This window comes from Cuculus canorus, chromosome 3 (genome assembly GCF_017976375.1).
Source record: "Cuculus canorus isolate bCucCan1 chromosome 3, bCucCan1.pri, whole genome shotgun sequence".
In the NCBI taxonomy this organism is placed as follows: Eukaryota; Metazoa; Chordata; class Aves; order Cuculiformes; family Cuculidae; genus Cuculus; species Cuculus canorus.
In genome coordinates this window covers 87476569-87501345 of record NC_071403.1, presented here as the reverse complement: position 1 = coordinate 87501345, position 24777 = coordinate 87476569, and the positions used below count along the sequence as shown (strand labels likewise).

Sequence of the window (24777 nt, the reverse complement as noted above, 5' to 3'; positions counted from 1 at the left end):
CATGTTATAATTTTGAGTAGCATGATATTTCTGTATGTCATAAAAAAAGAGTGCAACTATGAAGGGCTTAAATGACTGGAATAGAGTGGTATATGGTACCACTATTATTGCAAGAAGATTTGCTATAGACATCTCTTGAGGGACCACACAGTCTCTTGTGACTGTTTATGTTTGTGTATACTTCCTTTTTTATATTTAAACTTGTATAGGATGATGCACAGGAAAACACTTGATTTTCATTAGTACCTGTTTTGTAACTGCGCCTGTGTTTTGTGATGCACCCTGCATCTCTGGGGACAGACGGCAAAGCCTACGGCAGTCTCTTTAAAATACCTGAGCGTTTAGTAACCCGGAGCGCTCTTTCCTTGAAGAAACAGTTCAGAAAGCGGAGATTTATCGCACCCGGTGAGGTCCTCCCCGTTAGCTGTGAGGAATGGGCTTTTCAACCCCGCTCACCTTCAAAGCCGTGCGTGGGTCCTGGTTCGCTGTGCGGTTACCCGGTGGCGCGGCCCGAATCGATGTATTGAACAAAGCCGTTCCGGGGCACGACCTTCCGCCCTCTCCGCGTGCGCGTTCGGTGAGGTGCGGTCGCGGCCCCGGACGTGCTGTCCCCGCGCGGCCGCCGTAGCGCGCGCGCTCCACCCGCCATGGCGGCGCCCGAGCTGCCACCGCCCCCCGAGGGCCCGAAGGCGCTGGGCGCGCTCCTTGCCGCGGTCGCGCAGGTCGCGTTCCCCGGCAGCGCCGAGGGGCCGCCGCGGGGGCAGCCCCGGCACGAAGCGCCGCCGGACGCGCTGCGAGACAAGATGGGAGCCCTCTTGCAGGTACAGGGGCGGGGCGGCCCCGCCGGGCTAGAGGGGAGGGCGCGGGGAAGGAGCGCAGGGATGGAGCGGGGACGGGGCAGGGAGCGGGGAGGGAGCAGGGAACGGGGATGGAGCAGTGAGCAGGCCTTGCTGCCCGTGCGAGAGAGGATTCATGATTTCCCCCGGAGTGGGTTTTCTGCCCCCGTTCGGGTTGTCACCGAAATCGGGAAGAAAAACTTATTAACATCAATTGGGAGTCTTAAGAAGCAGGCGTTCTCTTTAATCGGTACCGGATATACAGGGGGTTCGGTCCTCCTACCATATATAACGGCGTCTACGAGTTTTCCCCAGGGGTCAGTGTTGGGGCCAGTCCTGCTCAATATCTTTGATGATATCTTGATGACTTGGATGAGGGGATTGTGTGCATCCTCAGTAAGTTAAGGGATGACACTAAGCTGGGCAGAAGAGTTGATCTGCTTGAGGGTAGGGAGGCTCTACAGAGGGATCTGGACAGGCTGGATCAATGGGCCAAAGCCAATTGTATGGGTTTCAACAAGGCCAAGTGCCGAGTCCTGAATTTGGGACACAACAACTTTGTGCAGCGCTACAGGCTTGGGGAAGAGTGGCTGGAAGGCTGCCTGGCAGAGAAGGACCCAGGCGTGTTGGTCGACAGCCAGATGAATGTGAACCACCGCCGTGCCCAAGTGGCCAAGAAGGCCAATGGCATCTTGGCTTGTATCAGAAACAACGTGGCCAACTGAACCAGGGGAGTGATTGTGCCCCTGTACTCGGCATTGGTGAGGCCACACCTTGAATGCTGTGTTCAGTTTGGGGCTCCTCACTACAAGAAGGACATTGAGGGTCTGGAGCGTGTTCAGAGAAGAACAACGAAGCTGGTGAAGGGGCTGGAGAACAAGTCTTACAAGGACTGGCTGAGGGAACTGGGATTGTTTAGCCTGGAGAAGAGGAGGCTGAGGGGAAACCTTATCACTCTCTACAACTCCCTGAAAGGAGGTTGTGGAGAGGTGGATGTTGGTCTCTTTGCCCAAGTGATATAAGTGATAGGATGAGTGGGAATGGCCTTAAGCTGCATCAGGGGAAGCTTAGGTTGGACATTAGGTAAAATTTCTTCACTGAAAGAGTTACCGGGCACTGGCAGAGGCTGCCCCGGGAGGTGGTTGAGTCCCCATTCCTGGAGTTATTTAAAAGACGGGTAGATGAAGTGCTAAGGGATATGATTTTAATAGTGGACAGGTGCAGTTGGGCTTGATGATCTCAAAGGTCTTTTCCAAGCTAGTGATTCTATGATATTTCTTGTAGAAATCATGCATGTTAATCACATTTCCCAATACTAATTATAATAGATGGCCTCCCTCTTGCACATGCTCCTTACAGTCCTTTATTCAGTCTGAGGTCTGCCAGGCAGCCCCCTACCCTGTTTCGTTGGCACCTGGTCCCCCTTTGAAGTTTCCATATAAAGTTCAAAAGAAGGGTTATCTTGATCTTCCATCTAGTTTGGCTCCTGAAGTGCTGGCCAGATGCCGGCCTTCTGCAGCCTTATTTTTTTTATTCCCTAAATATAACAAAATGAGGACTTTACTGATTGTTGATTTCTACAATTAGATTAGGCATTAGTACAGACACTGCATTCTACAAAGCAGCTCATATTGGTTTGCTTAGGAGTACAATGGGGAAACCAGCTGCCCTGGTTGCAGGACCAGTGGGTTTGTGTGCCGCCCACCTATGGGAAGCACAGCCCAGTGACGCAGTATAGGTCTGGCTGGGTCATTTTTAAAACGAAATTGCCTGTACTTAGCCGTGAGGTTTTTACACTTTTTTTTACACTTTTTCCAAAGTGCTCTTTTTATGTACAAGTAAAGATGCAGCATTTTGCCTCGCTGTGCTTTCCTCTTTACTGCATGCTGTTTGTATTGCTGAGGATCAGTAGTTATTTTTGTTTCAAAACATTATCTTTTAAATTCACAGTGAGGGTAGTAGGGTGCTGGCACAGGTTGCCCAGGGAAGCTGTGGATGCGCCATCCCTGGAGGTGTTCAAGGCCAGGTTGGATGGGACCTTGAGCAGCCTGGGCTGGTGGGAGGTGTCCCTGCCCATGGCAGGGGGGTTGGAACTGGATGATCTTTAAGGTCCCTTCCAACCCAACTAATTGTACAATTCTATGAAATTACTGCCCTCTAAAGAATTACTGAATTACCTTGTGTTAGTCTGTATGATGAAAAAGCGTCAGAAAACTTAAAAGGAGTTGGTTTTGGCTGCTTTGATCTCTGTTCTTATTTGTTACAAAGCCAAAAGTAAGTGTGTAAAGAGAAAAATTAGTGTAAAATGGTTTTTTTTTGTCTATATTGCTGCTTCCATATCAGGAGTCAGTATGTGAGTGCAAACATGCACGTGAGTGCAGCAGATGAACCGTTAACTCCTGCTTGAAATGACTGAATGGTTAAGTGCAGTGTCACCAGATTTGGCAGAGAACACAGCTCAATCTCTCATAGCTGTGCTGTGCCCACAGCTTCCCTCTGTCTTTGTGGGTCAGGTAAGAAACAGTGTGTGTAAAACACACTGCTGCAGTCTGATATTTCTTTAGTGCTGCTTGTGCGTGGAGAGAAGCACTGGTGAGCAGAGCAGGCAAATCTGCCACCTGCTCAGCAAGGTGCAATATGCCAGCTGGGGGGTACTGTTGCCAGAATGAGGCACCTCACCCCTGTTGCCCCATCCACTGCCACTTCTTCTCACCTTTTGACTGCAGTGGTGCTTTCTGAACTGCTGTGTGAGCTGGCCGTTTCCTGTTGGATTATTGAATAACTCAAAGTGAGGGAAGAAAAGAGAATTACTGCAAAGCTTCCGAGTTTAAATTGTTTCATGACAGTGATCTGATGAGCATCAGAAATGATTAAAGGAGACAGTTGGGACTACGTAACCAGGACTGAAGAGAAGCAGGAAGCAAGGTGTGCTCTTTGTTCAGTAGCAAGCTGTTTTGCTGGTGTACTGACATAAACTGGGATCAGTAGCTGTAGATCTAGCAGGGAGGGAACTGGAGTTTCTCAGAGCTCAACATGCTGCCTGTTCTGTGCTCTGTCTCCTGAGGTGGCAGTGACCTGCATTACCAGAATGCAGGAACTAAAGCCCAGTGAGGATTAGTGTCTGAATCCATGGCTAAGAGCCAGGATGTTTTTAGTTCTACCTGACAATATCACTGAAAAAAAAAAAAAAAAGATGGCTTTCTACTCTATTGTATTATTTTAGAAAAAGAAACAAATACTCTCTACATTTCCCAACTCCCCCACCCCTACCCCATGTGTTCTGGCTGATCTTTCAACACTTTGCTGTAGATTCCTGTTCAATTCTTGATTTGCTTTTCAGTTTTATTTTTAAAGTTAATTTTCTTTCTTGATCTGCCTAAGCCAAATTTTACTGTGTACTAGTTCTCCCCTGTTCTCACAGTAATTTTGTAGACCTGATAGTTAGATCCCCCCTTTTTTTGGTACACCTGTTATTTCTTGGTGCTTTTTTGTGACGTGCATTCAACTTACCTGTGGCAGATAACACCAGAAACACAGGTAGTATTTTACTAGTTATTTCAGTGCAGTACTGCAATATAGTAACTTCAGATAAATTATGACTTCATATGAATAATCTCCAAACTCTGTATAGGCTTTGTTTTTTCTCTTTGTAGAAATGGTGGCTTTTTAGCTATTGCTGAAATGTGGCGGCTGCTCAGCCAATATGATGTGTTTGAGGCCAGAAGAAAAGATGGTGTCGCATCCACAGGGAATAGCTAGAAGCATTTAGGCAAATGTAGGTGACACATTTGCAATTTGGTGAGGATGCTGGCACTTCTTTTATGCTTTTATGAAGGGGTCTGTTGTTTCTTTAATGATCAAGTTCATATGATGCTCTGGAAAGTCTGGGATGAATGCAGAATCATAAAAAACTCATTCTTGCAGGACTTAAGACTCTCTGGTTTTGTCTATGGTTTTTTTCCTTTCCTTCTCAAATACAGCTCTTTTTCAAGCACTGTTCATAGAAGATCATAGAATCAGTAGGTTCAAAAAGACCTGTGAGATCATCAAGTCCAACTGTATCTGTCCACTACTAAATCATATCTCTAAGAACTTAATCTACCTGTCTTTTAAATGCCTCCAGGGATGGGGACTCAACCACCTCCCTGGGCAGCTGTGCCAGTACCCAGTAATCCTTTTGGTGAAGAAACTTTTCCTAATGTCCAATCTAAGCTTCCCCTGATGCAGCTTAAGGCTGTTCCCACTCGTCCTATCACCTTGGAGAAGAGACCAACATCCACCTCTCTACAACCTCCTTTCAGGTAGTTGTAGACAGTGACAAAGTCTTCCCTCAGCCTCCTCTTCTCCAGACTGAACAACCCCAGTTCCCTCAGCCAGTCCTTGTAAGACTTGTTCTCCAGCCCCTTCACCAGCTTCGTTGTTCTTCTCTGAACATGCTCCAGACCCTCAATGTCTTTCTTGTAGTGAGGGGCCCAAAACCGAACATGGTATTCGAGGTGTGACCTCACCAGTGCTGGGTACAGGGGCACAATCATCTGTTGAGATGTCATATTCCGGACATAATGTTAATTTAGGCCTCAGATCACACAGATGATTAATATGATTGGACATTTACCCATTATTGTAACATAGGCATATAGCTCAGGAGGGTGGCAATGTATTAGGGAGAGAGGATCGACTTCAACATATGCTGCTTGTTTGAAAACCAAAAGTAGTAACAGCTGTAGTTCTGGAGGTCGCACCTTCAGTCGCACCTCCAGTAAAGTAGCATCGCACTGTTGTTGGGAGTGTGTCATGGTCTTCATGGCCACCAATCTTCTCATCTCCTTATGGACAGAATTCCTGGGAAATAAACAAAGTTTATGTGGTTCAGCACACTTTAAAGTTGAAGGTTTGAGTTAAGCAATACACATACTACTTTGTACATACACAACTTCATGTTGAGTATGCTTGGATTTTGGGGTGCTTATTTCTAGTGGGTCACTTAAAGAAGTCATACTGAAGTCCTGTTGATACTTTTGGGATCTGTTCTAGAGCACCCTGGAAGATCCCTTGGCTTTCTGGTCATTTTGTGCTTTGGAAGCAGGGAGGCTTAAATGTGTTTTCCTCTCCCTCCGTCTGCCTAGTGGAAAAATCCGTTGCCCTGGCTATTATTTGTGATTCCTCCTTTTCAGTTCTAGCAGCTAGCCTGCAAATCTCTGGCTCTTGCGTAAACTGAGTGTGGTGTGAGCTGTTTGCTTTTGTTTGAACAGTTTGGCAGGGAGAGGGTGAGGGGAAAATCTTGGCCCTGCGGGTTGCTTAACTAAACCTTTAAGCAGCTGAGAACTGCAAAACACATACATGCATACTTCAGAGTTGCCTGGAACACTTTTAGTATCTCTGTGAATTTAAATGTGGGTTGGTTTTGGTGTTATATTGTATTTGCTGTTAACCGCAAACTTCAGAGGTGTTCCTCTGTGCTTGCAACATCTTACATCTTAGGTACATCTTACATCTTGGATGATGGTGTCTCCCCAGCACCTGAAGGAGCAAGCTCCTGTCAAAGGTCTGTGTTGTTCCTTCCTTGTCAGTTGTCATATGAATTTCTGAGCAAACTTATCCCAGACTTCATTTTTAATGAAATACTGTGGAAAATCTGCGTGATTAAAAGGTTAACAGCAATGTTTGTGTTATTTTTTGTGGTTTTATTTTTTACTTCCTCCTCTGGTGATGGAGGAAGGGGACCAAACAGCAGAATAGCAACAAAAAGTCAGAGTACATGTTCCTGCAGCCAGTTCTCTTGTGTGCAGTATTCTGCATCTGAAGTTCAGAAGAAGACAAGTAACTTCTATGTCTCCATTGATGATAATACCTAATTGCACCAAATGCATTCTTTTAGGAGGTGGCCATACTGTTTATTTTCAGATACTTCATTTAGAAGCCCAGGTCCTTTGTATGGTCAATATGGAAAAGATTGGATGTCTTATACTGTCTTCTGTTAACTTTATAGGGAATGTAAGCACCTAAATTGGATGGCATGAATCCTCATTCCTGTCTCTTGAGGGTTTTTACTCTGACACCCATTATCTTGATGGTTAGAAGCAGAAAGATTCATTGTCCTTGTGACTTAATCGCTGTAGTACTTCATGTCTTCTAATTGGTAATCATAGATCTGTTCCATAAATCAGCCTCTTGCTTCTTTTAGAGCTGGATATAAATAAGGTGAAGGACTTCCTTGTGCCCTTCTCCATTCTACCTGTGCAAAGCATGGCACCTGTGAAAAGTATGGAAATGGAGAAGGGCCACAAAAGTGTATCCTATTTACTGCAGCAATAAGCATTTAAATATTTCTTTCTCTCACCCGGTTTGTATATAGAGTAGTCCTGGGTTTGTATTTTGGAAAGATGTCATGGTGGTCTGCTTCTTACAGCTGTTTCCTTTCCTGCCCATAGATCTTCTGAATGTGCATGAATCATCTGACCTCTTTCTAAAATGCCAAATTTATTTTGTAGAGAAATTATGTTACCTTAGTAGATTTACTGCTAGTGAAATTTGCTCTTTTGGGGTATTTTTCCTAGTGCTTTTTTGGTGTTTTGGTGGTTTTTTTCCTTTGTTTTGTTTTAAAATCTTCTTCCTTTTCTTGCATTGAATATCCTTCTTAGTAGAACCAAAGCCCCAGGAGGACTGACCATGGACAGCTGTACCCTTTCAAAGTTCTCATGTCAGTTTTTTTTACCCTCTGCCTTCAATACTTCGCAGCCTCCTGTTGCATAAGGTCTCACAACATTCAGAAACTGGGTTGATCAGCTTTTGCAGATTCCCACCCCCAGATTTTTTTTTATTTTCAAATACTTCTTCATCCTGATTAAAATACTATATTTGTCTCCTCCTTACATATGTTTAAATTACTGTATTAGTTCCACTGGTAATAAGTTGCTTTACATCTGGAGTAATTGCACCCTTTTCCTTTAGGTGGCAGTAGGCTATTGAATTGAACGTGATCATTTGCTAATGTGTTAGAAGTGTCCTGGCGTGCTTTTCTGCTTCAGAACAAACTGTACATTGGCTAAATGACAATAAAAATTTCAGCATGAAGAGTCTAAATATTTTATTACATTTTATTTTAAAGTATTTATTTTCACAAATACTGAGGGTGTCACCATCTGTAATAAATATACTGGTATGTCACTGGTAAAATATTAATCAGATTCTGAGCAAGTAATATGTGAGATCAAGGAACTTGATCTCCCAACATATAAGATGCACTCAAACTCTATGCATGCGCTTTATAACATTCACTATCCCTCTGCCATCAGTTGTTTTCACTAGAAATCATGCTGGTATTTCTGCCAGATTTCCTGTCACTGGTTGAGCCAAGAGGCTGCTGGTACCACTGCTGTTTGGCTCTGCTGTGCCACTGGCACACGCCATGTGTTTAAAGTCCTGTCTTGAAGCTATTTCTATATTGTGAAGTACTGGGCAATTCCTAGCGATGACTTTTTCTGCCTTTGGAGAATATCTGTTGAATACGAAGTCTTTTGATCAAAATGTGACCTAAAGGCTTATGAGGTGGAAACTTGATGCCACTAGAGAGTAAAATCCCTTGGTGTGTAAGAATGCTGTGGGAGAGTACTAGCAAACTGCAGTGCTGTGGAGGCTACCAGTACTCTCAGCACATGTTGTCCCTAAAGCCCTTTATATTCCTGCTTAGGGTTTCTGCTGTCAGCCACTGGTGGGAAGTAAATGGCTTCTCACATTTTCTAATAAGGGAAGAGTGTCATCCTTCTTCCATCTCCCCAGATACCTTGTGATTCCTCAAGTAGATGGGCTGAGTCATGAACTCTTGAACACTGCAATTGTCCAAGCTACTGCAAGGCTGAGAGGCAGAACAGTCTCTGTCCAAAGACTGAGATAAAATGACTTGGAGTTAACAGGAGAAACTGCTTGCTTTCTGCCATTTAGATGTGCAGTTGTGCCAGCACCTACTGACTACAAGGATGACTCAGTAAGTACATTCATTCTTCTCAATTCCAGTAAAAGGAAACAAGTTGCTGGTTAAAGCAGTGCCATCAAGTGTTGTGTCCATATGAGGTGCTTTCTACCCAACTACACATCCTACCTTTCACTCCATCAAACGACCGTGCTTGTTATGAATAACTGTGTTTCGCTGGGTAATTGTACAATTGCTGGGTAAAAAAACTGGCTGGATGGCCAAGTCCTGAGAGTTGTGATTAGATTTAAATCCAGTTGGCAGCTGGTCACAAGCAGTGTTCCCCAGAGCTCAGGGTAGGGGCCAGTCTTGTTTAATATCTTTATCAATGTTCTGGTTGAGGGGACTGAGTGCCCCTTCAGTAAGTTTGCAGACAACACCAAGTTGGGTGGGAGTATTGATCTGCTTGAGGGAAGGAAGGCTCTGCGGAAGGACCTGGACAGGCTGGATCTGTGGGCTGTAGTCAGCTGTATCAGGTTCAACAAGGCCAAGTGCTAGGTCCTGCACTTGGGCCACAACCACCCCATGCGATGCTACAGGCTTGGGGAAGAGTGTTTCAAGAGCTGCTCAGTAGAAAATGACCTGGGGGTGCTGGTCGACAACTGGCTGAACATGAGCCAGCAGTGTGCACAGATGGCCAAGAAGGCCAACAGCATCCTGGCTTGCATCAGAAACAATGCGGCCAGCAGGACCAGAGAAGTGATCCCACTATACTTGGCATTGGTAAGGCCGCACCTCGAATCCTATGTTCAGTTTTGGGCCCCTCAGTACAAGAAAGAGCATGTCCAGAGAAGGGTGACAAAGCTGGTGAAGGGTCTGGAGAATAATTATTCTGTATGAGCAGCAGCTGAGGGAACTGGGACTGTGTAGCCTAGAGGAAAGGAGGCTGAGAGGAAACCTTACTGCTCTTTAAAACTGTCTGAAAGGAGGTTGTGATGAGGCGGGTATTGGCCTCTTCTTCCAAGTAACAAGTGACAGCATGAGAGGAAATGGCCTCAAGTTGCGTCAAGGGAGGTTTAGGTTGTATATTAAGGAAATTTTTTTTACTGAAAGAGAGGTAAAGCGTTGGCACAGGCTGCCCAGGGTAGTGGCAGAGTCAACATCCCTGGAGTTGACTCTTAAAAAAATATGTAGATGTAGCACTTCAGGGCATGGTTTAGTGGGCACAATGGTGTTGGGCTGTGGACTTTGTTGGACTCGATGATCTTAGAGGACTTTTCCAGCCTTAGTGATTTTATGGTTCTGTTTGTTATTGGACCAGACAAAAATATACTAACAATAACTGCACAGAATTTTGGGAGGGAGGGAATGTCGCAGTGTTATATTTGAACACAGAGAAGAAAATGATTATTATCTCAATTGTTGTTTGCCTGGAACAACTAAATAACAACCCTAGTCTTTTTTTTAGTTTAGCAAAACACCACTATTATATAGCTTGCTACGCTGAACCCAGCTAGATTGCTGCCTCTGCGATGTCTGGTGTTGCAGCATACATTTTCTTTTCTGAGTATATAAACCTACGGTTATTGTTACTTTTTTTGCCCTATTATAGTATCCTTAGAGGGTAGAAAATTGAGTGTTTATTTGGGCTGGTACCTGCCATATTACAGTAATGAAAATGTTCATGAATACTGCCCCAAAGCTTTCTTATTAGTGCTTCTAATATGAGCTATTTTAGATTTTTGGTATGCGTATGCACAGTCAGTTCAAACAAGGAGTGGTGCAGCTGGCAGTTGTAGGAATAGCATAAAGTACAGGAGGAAGTTCTTCAAAAGAACGAATTAGAGAGGAAGGTTGGCTGCAGGATGTTACATGATTGAAGAACATCTACAGGAGTGGTAAGATCTGTGCTTCACCGGCTAGAGCAGCAATTTATTGCCTGTATGTGCCAGCTAGGAACAATATGTGTGCATCATTCTAGATTTTTTTAATGCTCATTCTTCTGCCATTTCTGCAGTTGCAAAACTTGGTGTTTATATGAAGTTAAAGCCTTTCATATTTGGAATATGTTTCTCATTGCTGTTTTAATTATTGAAGTGTCCTGTAAAAGGTGGTGGTTATGCTATTAGCTGTGGGATGTGGACATGATGATATTCTGCCCTGCATGCACATCTATATAAATTGGTCTGTTATTTAAACAGAAACAGGAGGGCTCCATGTTCATTTAGTCAGTTGTATATAATGAATTGTTTCATTTGAGACTGTAAACTGCCAGTATAAGCCATTTAGTAAAAATGGCTTACCTTACATTTGATGGTTTACTTGATATCATATTTTTATGTTCTTATCTGTGGAAAACCTGTAAATTAAAAGACGTCAGCAGACCTGCGTCATTGGTGAGCAATAGGTGTGGTATTCTCTGTATTGCCCAAACGAGAAGTAAGTCTCTCTCTCTCCCTCCCCTCTCTCTCTCTCTCTCCCTCTCTCTCTCTCTCTCTCTCTCTCTCTCTCTGTGTGTGTGTGTGTGTGTGTTTTTCCTCAATTACAGCATTGATTATATCTTTCCAAGTAGAGATCTAGTTTCTTTGTCCCAGTTATGGAGGTGGGGGCTGCCCTACCTGTTATATCTAGAGGAGACAGGTCAATGCCAGCTCTTCTTGTTTGTAATGACTCTGCATTGTGTCTTAGTATAAAATACCTTACTGAAAATCTGCTAATTGTGTGTGAATTGACTTCCTGAACAGCATGCCACTGAGAAAGTTGGATTCCCTGGTTGTCGGGATGCTTTGTCTTCTGTTGATTTCCCTTTTCCCATCCAAATGTATGGTTTAGTTTGTTGCATTTATAGAGTTTTTCCCAGTAAGTAGTATTTTTGTCATTAATAACAGCAGCAAGTTTTAGATGTGCTTTTTATTCCCCCCCCCCCCCCGTAGAATTAGCCTAATATTTGGGGGGGGGGTGGTGGCAGGGGATGTGTGGGTGTGGGTGGTTGAGGGTGCGTGAGTGTGTGTGCGCACACAGCAAGGCAAGTATATTGATCATGCTGAAATTCATTAGTCCAGTCTGATCCCTGCAGTGTTTCTCTTAACTTTAACAAGAGTCTACTCTGAAGACTAGGGAGTTAGAGCTTGCCTTTGAAGTTCATTGCTACAAATTAAATGCTTCTGCTATACTTAATTAGTATTCATCAAACACATGCTGTATGGAGCATATTTGAAAAGGGAAAAAGACTCCCTTAGGTTTCACATGTAGTTTCATGCCTTTATTTCAGTAACACTAATGTTCTGTTCCCGATTCCCCAAAGTGCAGGGGGAATGCTGAAGTTCACTGCCATCATCTCGGCTCTGGGGATTTGTGGATGAGTATGAGTTGTCTTTCTTCTTTAAATGTGGCCTATGAAAAGGGGAGAACTTGAGTTGTCTCTTCGGAAAGTTGATGCATACAGCAGAACTAAAAGGAAGGGCTGTAAATGAAATTATATTCTTTATTATACAATACCTTTAAAATTGTCTGTTACAACTGGTGTGAAGGAATATTGGTGCTTGCTTGCTCCAGGAGAATACTGATGTTGGCAATGGAGTAAAAATTCTTAGTCCAACCTTGCCAGTCTCCATGAGGCTGCTGTGTAGCTGAGCAGATAATAGACTTCTGTCCTTCTTCAAATAGACATATGTTTTTTCATTACAAGTAAAAGTTAGTCATATTAGGTAAAAAAAGAGTAGTCAATGGATCCTTTGCTAAGGCATAGATGCTCATTTCATAGTTAAGAGCAAGAAGAGAGCAACAGAAAGGGCTGTTAATGCATGAATAACCAACACCCTGTCAAAGATGCAGAGCCGGGCAATCACTTGAGCCACTGAAGTTCACAGCTAACATATGAAAAGGAAATTTCGGTGACACAAGTTAATCTTTTTACAAGCTGAACATCTGAAAATTTCCATTCCTTAGCAGCTACAGTCAAGGCATGAGGTACATTAGGTTTTCTGCTGTACTAGTTTGTAGCAACTGGATGCAGTATATCCAACAACTTGTTAAAAAAAAGAGCTGACAGTGAGTGAATGGCTGGTTTGGTTCCCTGTGAGGCTCCCTGGGCAGGAAGGGTTGACTGCAACTTACAGAGAGGGTCCTAAGTTCATCCCAAGGGGTTCAGTGGCTTTAAAACTAGATGTGGTGAGTGACTGTCTTTAAAGGCAGAGCTTAAAACATTCATGTGCTTTTAGACAACTCTTTAATAAAAACTATTATTATCTTAAATTATTAAGAGTAAGTCAGAACTGACTGGAATATGGATGGCCTCCGTTGTGAAGGATTAGGAGTTCATTATGGGGAAAACAAAATTGTTTTTTTTATTTTGGGGCATTTTTGTTAGTTATGTTGAACACCTGAAGATTAAGCAGAGTAGGTTTCCTTAATTGTGGTCCATTGAATATAGTAGTCATATATATGGAAACTAAATCTTAAGAATCATGTAAGGAAACCAAATCATCCTTTACTTCTTTTAGCCACCCAGTGACTTAAAATTGGACTGTGTGAACCAAGCAAGTGGGATTTACCTTTCACTTTATTTACAGTGTACAAGCACAGCTGATAGCCAAAGATCTGATTCATAGGACTTGATCTCTTATAAGTGGGTAGTTTTATAGCAGTGTAGCAAGCCTGTGACTCTCTCCTCTTTCTCAGCTCCCCAAGGAGTTCAATATCTGTTTATTTGCTCTCCTTGAGGACTGCGTGTTTCTCTTCTAAAGGTGACAGTGATCTTGGAGTCTGGTTTTTTTATACCACTAATTCCTTAGCATCTTCTATATTTACCTCTTAACAATGCTGTTCTATGTGTGATTCCACATAAGTAAAAATAGATTACAGCAGAATCTCATTGAAAGAAGTTGTAAAATATACTGTGCAAAATAATAGCCATCTTTTCCAAACAATTTTTTAGACTTAAAATATTTTTCTAATTATTTCTTAAAATATTTTTGTAATTATCTTGTTTTGCATACGTTAATGTATTTCTGAGAGCCTATTTTTCATATCTCTTCCTTGCTCCTAACAGTAAAAAGTAGCACTGCAAATATAGTTTGAGTGAAATTCTTGTGTTTTTTCCAAATAAGGTTAGATTTTTTTCTGGTTGAGATGTTTTGGGATCTCTGCCAAAAGATTCTTACCTCAGCTTGGTGGGTAGTTTTTTCTTTCCATTCTTTGCAGTCTCTGTAAACACTGAAACATGTCCTGATGGTGTGTGCAGACACTAAAGTAGTATCTGTGTAAAAGGCAAGTATGCAGTAGACATTTTTACTCCCAGTCTGACATTTACACATGGCTTTGTTGTTTCTCTTCAGGCTGTTGTGTCAGATGTGCCGTTCTTTTATATTCTTTTTGCCCTTTCTGATTCAAGTGCAGTTTAGATTCCGTTACAACAAGCTGTTTGTATATGCACCCTTTAGATTCACATAGTTAAATATGCTATGGGTATTTTATACATTTGAATTAGTTGAGGTTTATACTTTTATTGATGTGAACAAAATATTCCTAACCCCATTTTTCTGTCAAGAAATGCCAGTATCTTTGCTATTATTTTCGTTGATGGTCATATGGTGCTCACAGGTATGTGTTGACAAAGTGTGTATGCATGCATGCGGAGGCAAGAAGACAGATCAGAAATGGGTGCCTTTCTTACACTGTCCAGTGACACGCTTAGTTTTTGTAGGTTGGCTCAGATGAAGGTGGTAAGCTGTGGAGCAGAGGCCTCGCGGTGTTGCCCCAGTGCTTCCAGCTGGTACGGGTGAGATGCACGGGTTGCCTGAGCTGTGCTTTGCTACTAGGGCCTCCAGAGGCTGGAGGTTGTTAAGCTGCTTCACCCTCTGGAGACCTCTGGGGGTCCTCTCTTGAGGACTGTAAGGAGCCCAAAGGCAAGAGCGGCTGATTGAACTTTGCAGAAGAACTCTTCTCCCATTGTTTACTGGTCATGCCTCCTTGTAAGGTGTGCATGCCTGTGTTTTGCATTGGTTGTATAAAGTCTCCTCCTGCATTACCAAAAGAGAGGGATCTGGCTTTGGTTTGTTATGACCCAGCTTAGCAGTGAACCAGGTTAGCAGACTGTTAGTTGTTTCTTGCTTAGCAAGGAGAGTGATTTTGTTTACAGGATTCATTTTATAACGTGTCAGTTTATGATATGTCAGGAAATCTATAAAAAGCCTCAGAATGAAAAGAGAAAGTACTAGATAAATTGTCCGGTTTGTCTGGACAAATGGTAGGGACTTATTTGAATATGGGTGGCTCCCAATTTGACTAAAAGCCAAATAAAAGCCATGGGAAAAATTAGTTATTTTTGGTGGCATAGGCTGAAATTTTTAGCTGTTTAGGCCTGCAATGGAGAAATCTGAAGCCAGATTTTGTTTGGCACCAAACAGTTGTCACTGGGGGTATGTGTCTGCAGGCTTTGCAAGCCATTGTCGTGCATGTGCAGCTTGAGGGCCATGTGTGTTGGCTGTGAAGGTGCAGAGGTGGGGAGCTGTTCATACAAACTCACTGGAAAACCTCATTATTTGGCCAGCTCTACTGACAGATGTCTCGATCAGGAGCCGAACTTTATGGAAATAGAGAACTTCTCTGGGGTGATTAGAGCCATCATTAATATTTAACATGATTCTGTTGGAGAATACTTTCAGATTGATATTTTGGCTGCTTCATTAAGTATTTAGCCTTTTTTTCCCCCCTAAAAATGTTTATTACATTTAGATCTAAGAGCATTTTTGGTACAGCAATTGGTACTTAGATCTTTATGGGAAAGTGAGGGATGGTTTCTTCTGAGCTCCCCAGTCTGGGCTTTGCTCTGGATCAAGTGGTGTTTTCCAGTCCCTGGTCCCCAGTGGGGACCTTTACAGAGCGGTTGTGATTCCTGTGGTGAGGAGTTTGACCTGCTGCTCCTTTCTCCTCATAAAGGCTCCGCTGTTAGCAGCCATAGTGGTGGGTACTGAGTTGGGAATTGTGTTTTATAGTTCACTGAGCTGACAGGAGGGAAAACTATTTTATCTGTGCTGAAAGGAAGACCTGCCAGCCTGGAAGCTTACCTCTCACTTGTCAAACTTGTCAGTGTGTAACACAAGTTGTCAAAATAGGTGATGAATGACCAGATGGTAAAGCACTCTTGCTTGCCTCCTTTGAAACTGTGTAGTCTGTAAACTTGTCTCCTGTACTTGCTGATCTCTTTGCTGCTGTGAAATGTATCTACAGGGTTATGGGCCAAGGCAACAATGGGCTACCTGGTTTAGGAGTGCAGGAACCCTTCTCCTTCTAAGGTAGGAAAATGTAACTCAAGCTACTGCTTGGACTAGTACAGATAATAGACAATGGTGCTGTGAAAGGTGGGAAAGCGAAGCCTGGTGTCAGAGTTTGGCTCCGAACCAGAATATATGGAAAAACCTAATCTGGTTGAGGAGTGTGAGTCATGCATTTCATATTTTTTCACTGCTGGAGCATCTCTGCTTTGCTGTAAGGGAAGCTGACATCCAAATGTAAACCAAGGGGGAAATGAACTGAGTTAGTCATTAACTTTTAAGGTCCAAACAATCATGATACATTGAGTAAAAGTGAAAATTAATTCACAATGCTAATTCTATGTTCCGTGCTTGGTTCATGATAAGGCAAGTTTGTGCTTTGCTTGATTTTACTGACAGGAGCACTACCTGCAAAGTGCAGCCATAAGTTTTGCTAACGTGTGCACCATTACTGCACGCAGGTCTACAACTTTGTTTTCCCCCCGTGCTTTCAAAATGTGAGCTGCTCCAGCTTCTAATTTTCACTCTCGTAAGTGAAACAAGATTAAACATGAAGCAGTAGTCCGCGGCAGCAACGGATTTTCCCAGAATGATTGTAGAAACCTGATAAACTGAGTTTTCATTTCTTTTGTGGTGAGAGAACAGAGGAGCAGAAAAAAACAGCCAACTATGTGGCCTCTAAAGGGAAGGACAGGTCATACCACCTGTTCCGGGGCTGTCATTGTGTCTGTCTCTCTCTTCCTGCTTTTACTCCCTCCCTTGAAATTTTCTGGTATTTATTCTGCCCTACCAGGATTTCTCTCTGCCTCCTATTTTCCTCTCTGTCTTTAGCAATACTGCATTAAGTGGCTTCCATCTGTTGAGCGTTCTTATTTCTGAATCCAACTTCTTCAGGAGTCCTAAAGAAGAAACCATTTTAGACTGAATAACGTAACCTGTGAAGATTTAGTCATTCTTCAAGAAAACAACTTACACTTGTGTATGTGCACTCATTTTGAAAAAGGTTGAACCTGTCACACTTGTCTATAGCAGAGGTGCACGCTTAAAAACTACTGGAAATGTGACATTTCTTTGCTTCCACCCAAAGTGGCAAAATGCTTTCCAAACCCTAGCAAAGAATTTGTTTAAAATGTGGAGAGAACTGACAGCAAACCTTGGGATTTTTTGCTGTATTTCAGTTGAGTACAGGCCAGCCTGGACAATTCATATTTTTAATATTAATATAGTTATACTTTAATCCTCCTATTTGACCCTTGTGGTGCAAGTACACCTGCTATTAATAGAACATTTCCTTATTTTTTTTATTCTCTTGTCTTATATCCCTCTAGCTTGTCCAACTCCCATCTGTGCTTTCTGAGAAGCAATTCTCATTGCCTTTTTTCTTGTACATGTCTTCCTCTTTCTATTTTGAATAATTTAAGTAGCTTGGGAACTATTAGTCAGGAAGGGAGTGGTACTTCTTTTTTATGTTTATTGCTTAAAATGCAAGCTTTTATTATCTATTTGTAATCTGAGTATGCAGATAGTATTTGGAGATTTAGCTACAACTGATGTTATTAGTGGGTGGACTTGTTCTGGTTTTATATATTTATTTATTCTTGTTCTGCAAGTGATATAAATCTTAGGCAGACTCATTAAGTAGGTCCAGACAGAGTAATCCTGATGATTCCCAGTTTTTCTTTAGCTAAAGATGTTTTTTAGGATGAGTCTAGGGTGGGGGAGCCACTTTAGAGCTCAGCACAGCACATTTTCAGAAGTATTATCTGACCACAGTAGCGTGGCTCGGGTTGCTATTTATCTGGTGGCTGCCTGTTTTAACCAACCTTTCATCCTCCTTTGTCATCAAATGACTCTTAATACCACAGAAAAAATTACACCTCTGCAAATAAATTTAGGAAGTGGTGTCTTACAGAATTAGGAGTTCAAATTGGTCATTTCTAGTGAACACAGAGACTAATGGCAGCAGCAGGCTGGAGAGAAAATGCTGTGGTTATTCCAGGTGCTTTTAAAAACTGATTCTTTTGCATTCAATTGTAAGCTAGGCCCAAAATAGCTGATTATCTATGCCCCTGTGATTGAACGTTGTGTTCAAATGAAAAAGTAATTTTAGCAGAGAACATTGGGCTGGTCAGCTTGTATACCAAAAAAAAAAAAAAAAAACCCACCAGAAACCCCAGGGTTTGGGGAGTTTCTTCTCCGTGGGAACCTGGGAACCTTGGGGAGGAAAATGAAGGAGTTGATTGAGCAGCATGAAAGCAACCCATTGGCAATCGAGAATTCTGTCTTCTATGTGCACATTTGACAAATCTGGATGGAATCAAGCTTAATAAGTTTAGAAATGCAGGAAGGATGTAATTTTGCCTGAAACTTCATCATACATACACATTTTTTCCCATCTGCTGTAGCATTTAAGGAATTTTTTTTGTTTCTGTGTGTTGCGAATCCTCCTGCCCAAGAAGAAAGATTGATGAAAGTCACAATAACTCTAACTTAAAAATATTTGCAAGTCTTCTGAAGACTAACCATTGACCTGGTTAGTGACTCCTCGGCAATGAACCAAAGGCTCTACAGGTTGGAATAAGAAATAGTTGTTGCAGAAGATCTATTACACACTAAAAAAATTAAACTGGAAGTCTTAAACTACATATATGTTATTCTCTTAATGATTCACAGTTAGCTCTTTTTTGTTAGCAAACGGTTTAATTTCACTTCTAACTGTGTATGACAGCTCAATAGGAAGCAAATTATGACATAGTGTTGGGACATAGTATGGAACTTGAATAAAAGAAATCCGTGTGATCTCCCATGGATGTAGAAGTACTAAATGTATTGTTAAAGTCACTTGTGATTTCTGACTTACAGATTTGAGGGGGGTATAGAAGCCTTTAGCTTTGTTGTTTGTTTTTTTTCCAGAAGATGGATCACTATTTTCAAGTGCAGACAAGCAGGCTACTGCATCTAATTTTATCTTAATTCCAGTTCTCAGGAGAGGTCTTGGCCTCTAATAAACAGTGTTGGTGAGGCACAACCTACCAACTAGTTGAAAACCTCCACTGTCTCTGGAAACGTGGGAATGTCTTTTGGACTAATATCCAGGGAAATTCAATGGGAAAGCTCATTTATTACACAACTGGATATCTCAGCAGCCCTTGGGAGAGACCCTCTTTAGTATTTCCTTATAAAGCAGGACCCAGAAACCACAGTGTTGCAGAGATGTTCTCAGACTCCTGTCTGAAGCTTCTATTTGCAGAAGAATATGCTGAGCTGACCGTGACAAGGAGTGTAGTGCCACTGGGACACACATGTGCCATTACACCCAGCGGTGGTGAGAGATGCTTTCTGGACTTCCCCCTGCTCACCCAGGGTTGCCTTTCTTTGTAGATAAGGAGAAAGAAGCTACACACTCCAAAGCTGCATGTAGCGCACACCCCCTGCTTGCCTCAAATCCAGTAAAAGTTTTCTTCTAAAGGTGATAAGTGAAAAAAATGCATAGTATCCTGGCATGAACAAGAACTGGCTTTGTGTGATCTGAGGGTTTTGGGCAAGCAGGGTCCCTTGGCATGTTCTGCCTGCCTTGCAGCTGTTGCCCCCTTTACGTGAACCACACTCAGGGGTCTGAGAAATGGTTTTCAGGGTTGTATTTCTAACACCATCCCAAATAACAAGGGTTGCAATACAGGAATAGCCTCTCACCCCTAGCTTCCAAAACACCCGAAGAGATGAGTTCATTAGTACCGTGTGTAGCACTGAACTGTTTTTTCTCCGAGCCTGTGATTTCTTTGTGCTGCAGACTGGCAGCAGCCTGCAATTTTGAGGGTCATCTGGAGAAAATGCCTACACAGGCTGGCATGGCCGGCTCTTGGAGCTCTTCCCCAATGGTTGACAAGGAATGTTTTATTTTTGGAAATGAAGTGTGTTCTTTTAGCCCAGTGGGTTTCACCATTTGTTGTTTCTCACTAGTGTTGCCTGCTTGTCAGGCTTTATTTCTCAGAAGAGATAATGAATTTAAGTCTGTTTTCCTATTCTGTGTACCATGTCTTATGGATCTAATTAAATCAATACAAACCTCTCCAGATTATCAAATATTGTTCCATTAAGGAAATAGTATTTGAAGTCATATTTTTATTGGCTGAATTATATTTGAACACGTGGTGGGTATGTGCTGAAGGTGAACACGAGAAGTCATTATGACCAAAACTGCTTCTTGTTGTTTAGAAGCACCTGCCTAGCCTCTGGAAAGAAAGATATAGTAAGTTGTTGAGGAAGGGATTTGCATGCTCATAGTATGACGTGCTGTTGAGAAGCTGTGCTTCCTAAGGAAATAAAAAAAAAGCATATTTTAACAAATCTCTGAATACACATTGTGAGGAAATTTTTAATATCTAATGGTGTTCTCTTACAGACTCTACTTTCAAAAATAGGCTTTTTTTTTACGTAGTAACTTGAGTGAATAGTAATACCAATGTAAGTGACATTACTTGCTGGCATACAGATGCTATGATTTTATACACTCTTAGAAACCTTTTCTGCTTTTTGTTAGTTGAAGATTTTAATGTTGAAATAGTAAATAACTTGTGATTACCAATTGAAACTGGAATTCAGTCCTACATACCTTTTATTCCTCAGTGTCATACTTCAACAAAGCACTTCTTGATGTGCTATAGAACTGTGTAGAGATGGGACAGGCTGTATATAAAAAGGAAGCTGTGATAATATATTGCAAAAGTATGGTTACTGATGCTGCTGGAGAGATGAGGTGAGAAGCGACTATGGCAAGATTGCTGTGTACACACTCTTTGCTCAGAATATCAAGTCTATGTAATACAGTGACACGTGCTGCTCACAGTACAGTGACTCAAGTTACTGCAGTAGATCCTGCACTTTGAGGTCTGTCTCACTAAGTAATTGGCATTAATAAGATGTATCTTTCTTGGACCAATGCTAACAGTGATTCAGCTGTAGGAGCTGATGGGTGAAATAAGTTTCAACACCTTGTAAGTCCTGAGAAGTTTTCAGTAGTGATGCTAAAATGTGTGTATGAATTTATTGCGGCAGCAAAGCCATCTTCGTCACTGCTGTGGGAGCTGGGCAGCAGCTGTTTGTTGCCTGGTGGTGGTAAATGCCCCTCTGAAGCTCCTAGGATGTAAAAGCATGAGAGGGAAACCTATAACCAGGTATATTTTATCTGTCTTTGGTTGTATAAACATGGAAGAACCCCTCATGTTTTGATTTAAACTATTCCTTAGAAATATCAATAAGGTGTATTCATTGTAATTTGATATTCTATGTAATAGGTAAGTGTTGTTAAAAGGAATAGGAAGAATTGTTTGTAATGCTGTGCAGAGTACTACTGGAAATATAATTTTTTTCCAACTTCAATTAAAACATTTCCTCAAGCTTAAAAAATCTCAAAAATTTAACTGCACGTGAGCAGTGGAGTAGAACTGTGCTTGCTTAAAGAATGAGTTTTGTAAGTGTTTGTACAGCAAAGACCTTAATTGTTCTCTCATTCTTTGCAACTTACATCAGGACTCCTGCCCAGAATGAAATGTTTCCAAGTTAAAGTGAAAAAGGATATTAAAATGAGTTGCTGTTCTTCTGTGACTTGAAAACCTTCCTAACTGGTGGGTTTTGCTGAGGAATTTCAAAGGAAATATATCTTCATTAGTATTTTTGTTCAGCCATACTGAAGTAGAACTTGTTCATTGTTCGCACCCAGTTTGTATGTAGCTCCAATTAAAATGTATGTATTTTTTTAAAAGCAGTTTTTAAGTAGTAGTCATATTTCTAAGCTGAGAGATTCTACTGTGAATGATAGACTATATCAGGATATTATTTAAAGCGTGCAATAACCTGATAAATATTCCACTAAAACACAGTATGGTTGTTATCTTCTGTTTTCCTAGCTTTGTACATTTACAGGATTAAGTGATTCATATTGTGTGTGCATGTGCACGTGTGTGTGTGAGAGAGATATATAAATGATTGCTGATTGTGGACCATGGCTTCCTTCCTCTGTTTTATGTGATAACATTTTGGGCACTATATCAGGGCACTTATTGTACATGAACATACAGAGGTTTTACATGTAGCTTGTGCTGAATCCTAACTGTCAATCTTTGCCAGGGAAGTTTAAGTGTCCTGCTGAAGCCTCAGTAATAGTTTTTTGTTTTTCTTGTGTTTAAAACTGCAAGCTTGGTCATAAGCTTCCTCTTTCAGATACTCTTCAAAGTCAGATTTATATATCAGGCACAATAAGGAACTTTGTGTGTATGGTTTTTATCAGCTTAGTAAAGCACTGCCAGAAGCCCTGCTGTATCATGCAGAAGTGTTGATGTGAAGGGGGTGAAGTTAAAAACAAGCTCAGAGAAATTCAAATGCGAAATATTTGAAGCTTATCAAATCAAGCCGATAAAAGGGTTAGCTGGTTATTCAATCAAGTGAATCAGTGTTGGGTTCACATTTAATGCAGATTAGATGTGTCACTGTGACATCTTTGCTTCATTCAGTGCAGAGCACACGGTTTATGTTCTTGGTTCCTGTGCAGGAGTAAAACAAAAGGCAGTTTTCTGCACAGCTGAACTGAGAAGAAAGTCTGCATCTAAACTTGATCTTGGTCTCGACAGGGCTTACATAAGGTGCTGGGGTCTGGCATTGCTTTTTCACCTCTATTCCACCCTCCTCCACAGAAACCAACACAAAAGGTGTACATAAGCTGTAGCTGGTGTTACACAGCACACAAACAGGTCCCCACGCAGGTGTAGTGATATGAAAAATACTAAACCAGAAAATATTTCACACTGCTGGTTCGTAGGCAGTCCTGTTCATGTAAGATGTGGGTGTAGGAAAGTACTGTAAATCTAAATGGCTTTTCTTTTGAAAATGAAAGGAAATGTTCTTTTTTCACTTACATCATAATTAGATATTACAGGTTAATTACCTCTTAAGTTAAATATCTTCATGAGAAAAACAAACAACATATACAGATATGGTGAATGCCCTATAGCAAAGACAGAGGAGTGCACTAGGCATCTAAATATTTATAATAAATTGGCAGGTGCTCCTGTTAAGCTGGAACCCTGATAGAGCTGAGCAGTTACTTCATGTGGATTGCAATTTCTTTTCTCAATCACATAACAGATGGCAGCTAATCCATTGCAGGAGCGAGGGAAGGTAGTGCTTCCCCTTATAAAAATACCCTGAAAGCTTCCGAATGATAAAAGGTGACATAATGGTTGTCGATCATGAGTTATTTGTTGGGATTTTGGGGGGAGGGTTGATTCTGGTTTGCTTTTCTCTTGGAACAAAAGCCTCAGGGAACAGAGGATGGTGGTGATGTATCTGCTAGGGGTTGAGCATGTCGTGGTGTTGGTCTTACTCCTTTCAAAGCAGGAAACCTGCAGCTGTTCTCCGTTGCTTATTTGATTTGCGAGCAATTTGTTCTGGGCTAGTTCTTGTGTGTGTGTGGTGGGGTTTTTTTGCCTGCTGTTTTATTTCGGACCTCCTGATGTGACTGAGATCACGTACTTTGACATCTGTCTGGTCTAGAGGAAGGCAGCGAAGCCTGCTGGTAGCTCACCCTGTCGACAATTATAGTTCATCGCTGATGAGATGGGGAGGAGCAGCAGGTCTTGAGTTCTTGTCAAGCTCTCAGAGTGCTAAGCCATCGGGTTTTAGATAAGCGATACCCAATTTTGCAGACAAACAGTGTGAAGCGCACAGTGTGCATCCAGCCAAAAGCCACATGGCATCACCCCCTTGGCTAACAAGAGTAAGATCCTTATTTCCCTGAACATATGGATTACAGCAGTAGGAATACTGTGTCAAAGAAAATTAAATAGAGGCAAATCCCAAGGATTGCAGCCTTGGCTGCGCTTCATCTTGCTGTGCTCCATATCAGTGTGTGCCTGTTCATTTAGAATAAGCTGCACCCATTTGGGATGAGAATGAAGCAAAAGCATCTGCTTGAAAATACAGTGGGGAAAGTTAGCCACAGTTTCCTGTCTCCACCTCCTGTGAAGGGAAGTAACTGAATTTAGCAACTGTTGCCAGTTAGCAATGCAAATTTGAGGCTGTAAGAATATCAGCTTTGGAGAAAATACATGGGAAAACTGGATATCTGTTTAAAAAGAGGTTTGGGAAGAATATTTTTTTACTGTACAGCAAGGAGTAGTAAATGAGCCCTTACACCCCCTTGTAAAACACAAACACAACATTTAGCCTGATAGAGTCCACTGATGCTTCAGAAGAAGCTGCACTTTTTAAGGATTGTTTCACACCCAGGGATTCTCCCGTGGAAGACTTGAGCTCTCGCTGCTGCAGCCAGTACACTGTTGTGGCCATGCTGCCCACCCTGCCTGCCGCAGCATCTACCCATTTTGATTCCTGGTCTGTGGTGGGGAGGTGACAAATGTAGCCCTCCTTGTTTCAGCCTTGGCCAGGGGCATGCTGTGTTTGCCCCAGCTCCCCTGTTTAACGAACCTGCAGTACCATGCCAGACCCCTGCACCAGTAGTGTTCCCAGCAGTGACCAGTTGGATATGCTTAGAGTGTACTGGGTGAAAGGCCCAGGCAACCGTTCTAGGAAGCATCCTTGTTTTCCTCTACCTGTACTGCATTTCCAAAGTCGCTTCCTCATCACTGTTAATGATCCATTGCCCTCCAGCTGTCTAGGGGCAGGAATCTGGCGTAAGTAGTGGGCACTTGCAGGCTTTAATTAAAGTTGTAAGATTATTTCCATAATCAGCATTTGTTTGCAC

General features: G+C 42.1%; 1 protein-coding gene across 1 annotated transcript in view; it reads left to right on the top strand.

Annotated features, from left to right (window-relative positions):
- The first annotated feature begins 561 nt into the window (after positions 1 to 561).
- Positions 562 to 24777, top strand: part of COMMD1 (copper metabolism domain containing 1) — an 89888-nt gene continuing 65672 nt past the window's right edge. The window contains exon 1 of the mRNA XM_054062745.1: positions 562 to 821. Within this exon, the coding sequence (XP_053918720.1) occupies positions 648 to 821 (174 nt within the window). The 5' untranslated portion in view covers positions 562 to 647. The remainder of the gene's footprint in view (positions 822 to 24777) is intronic.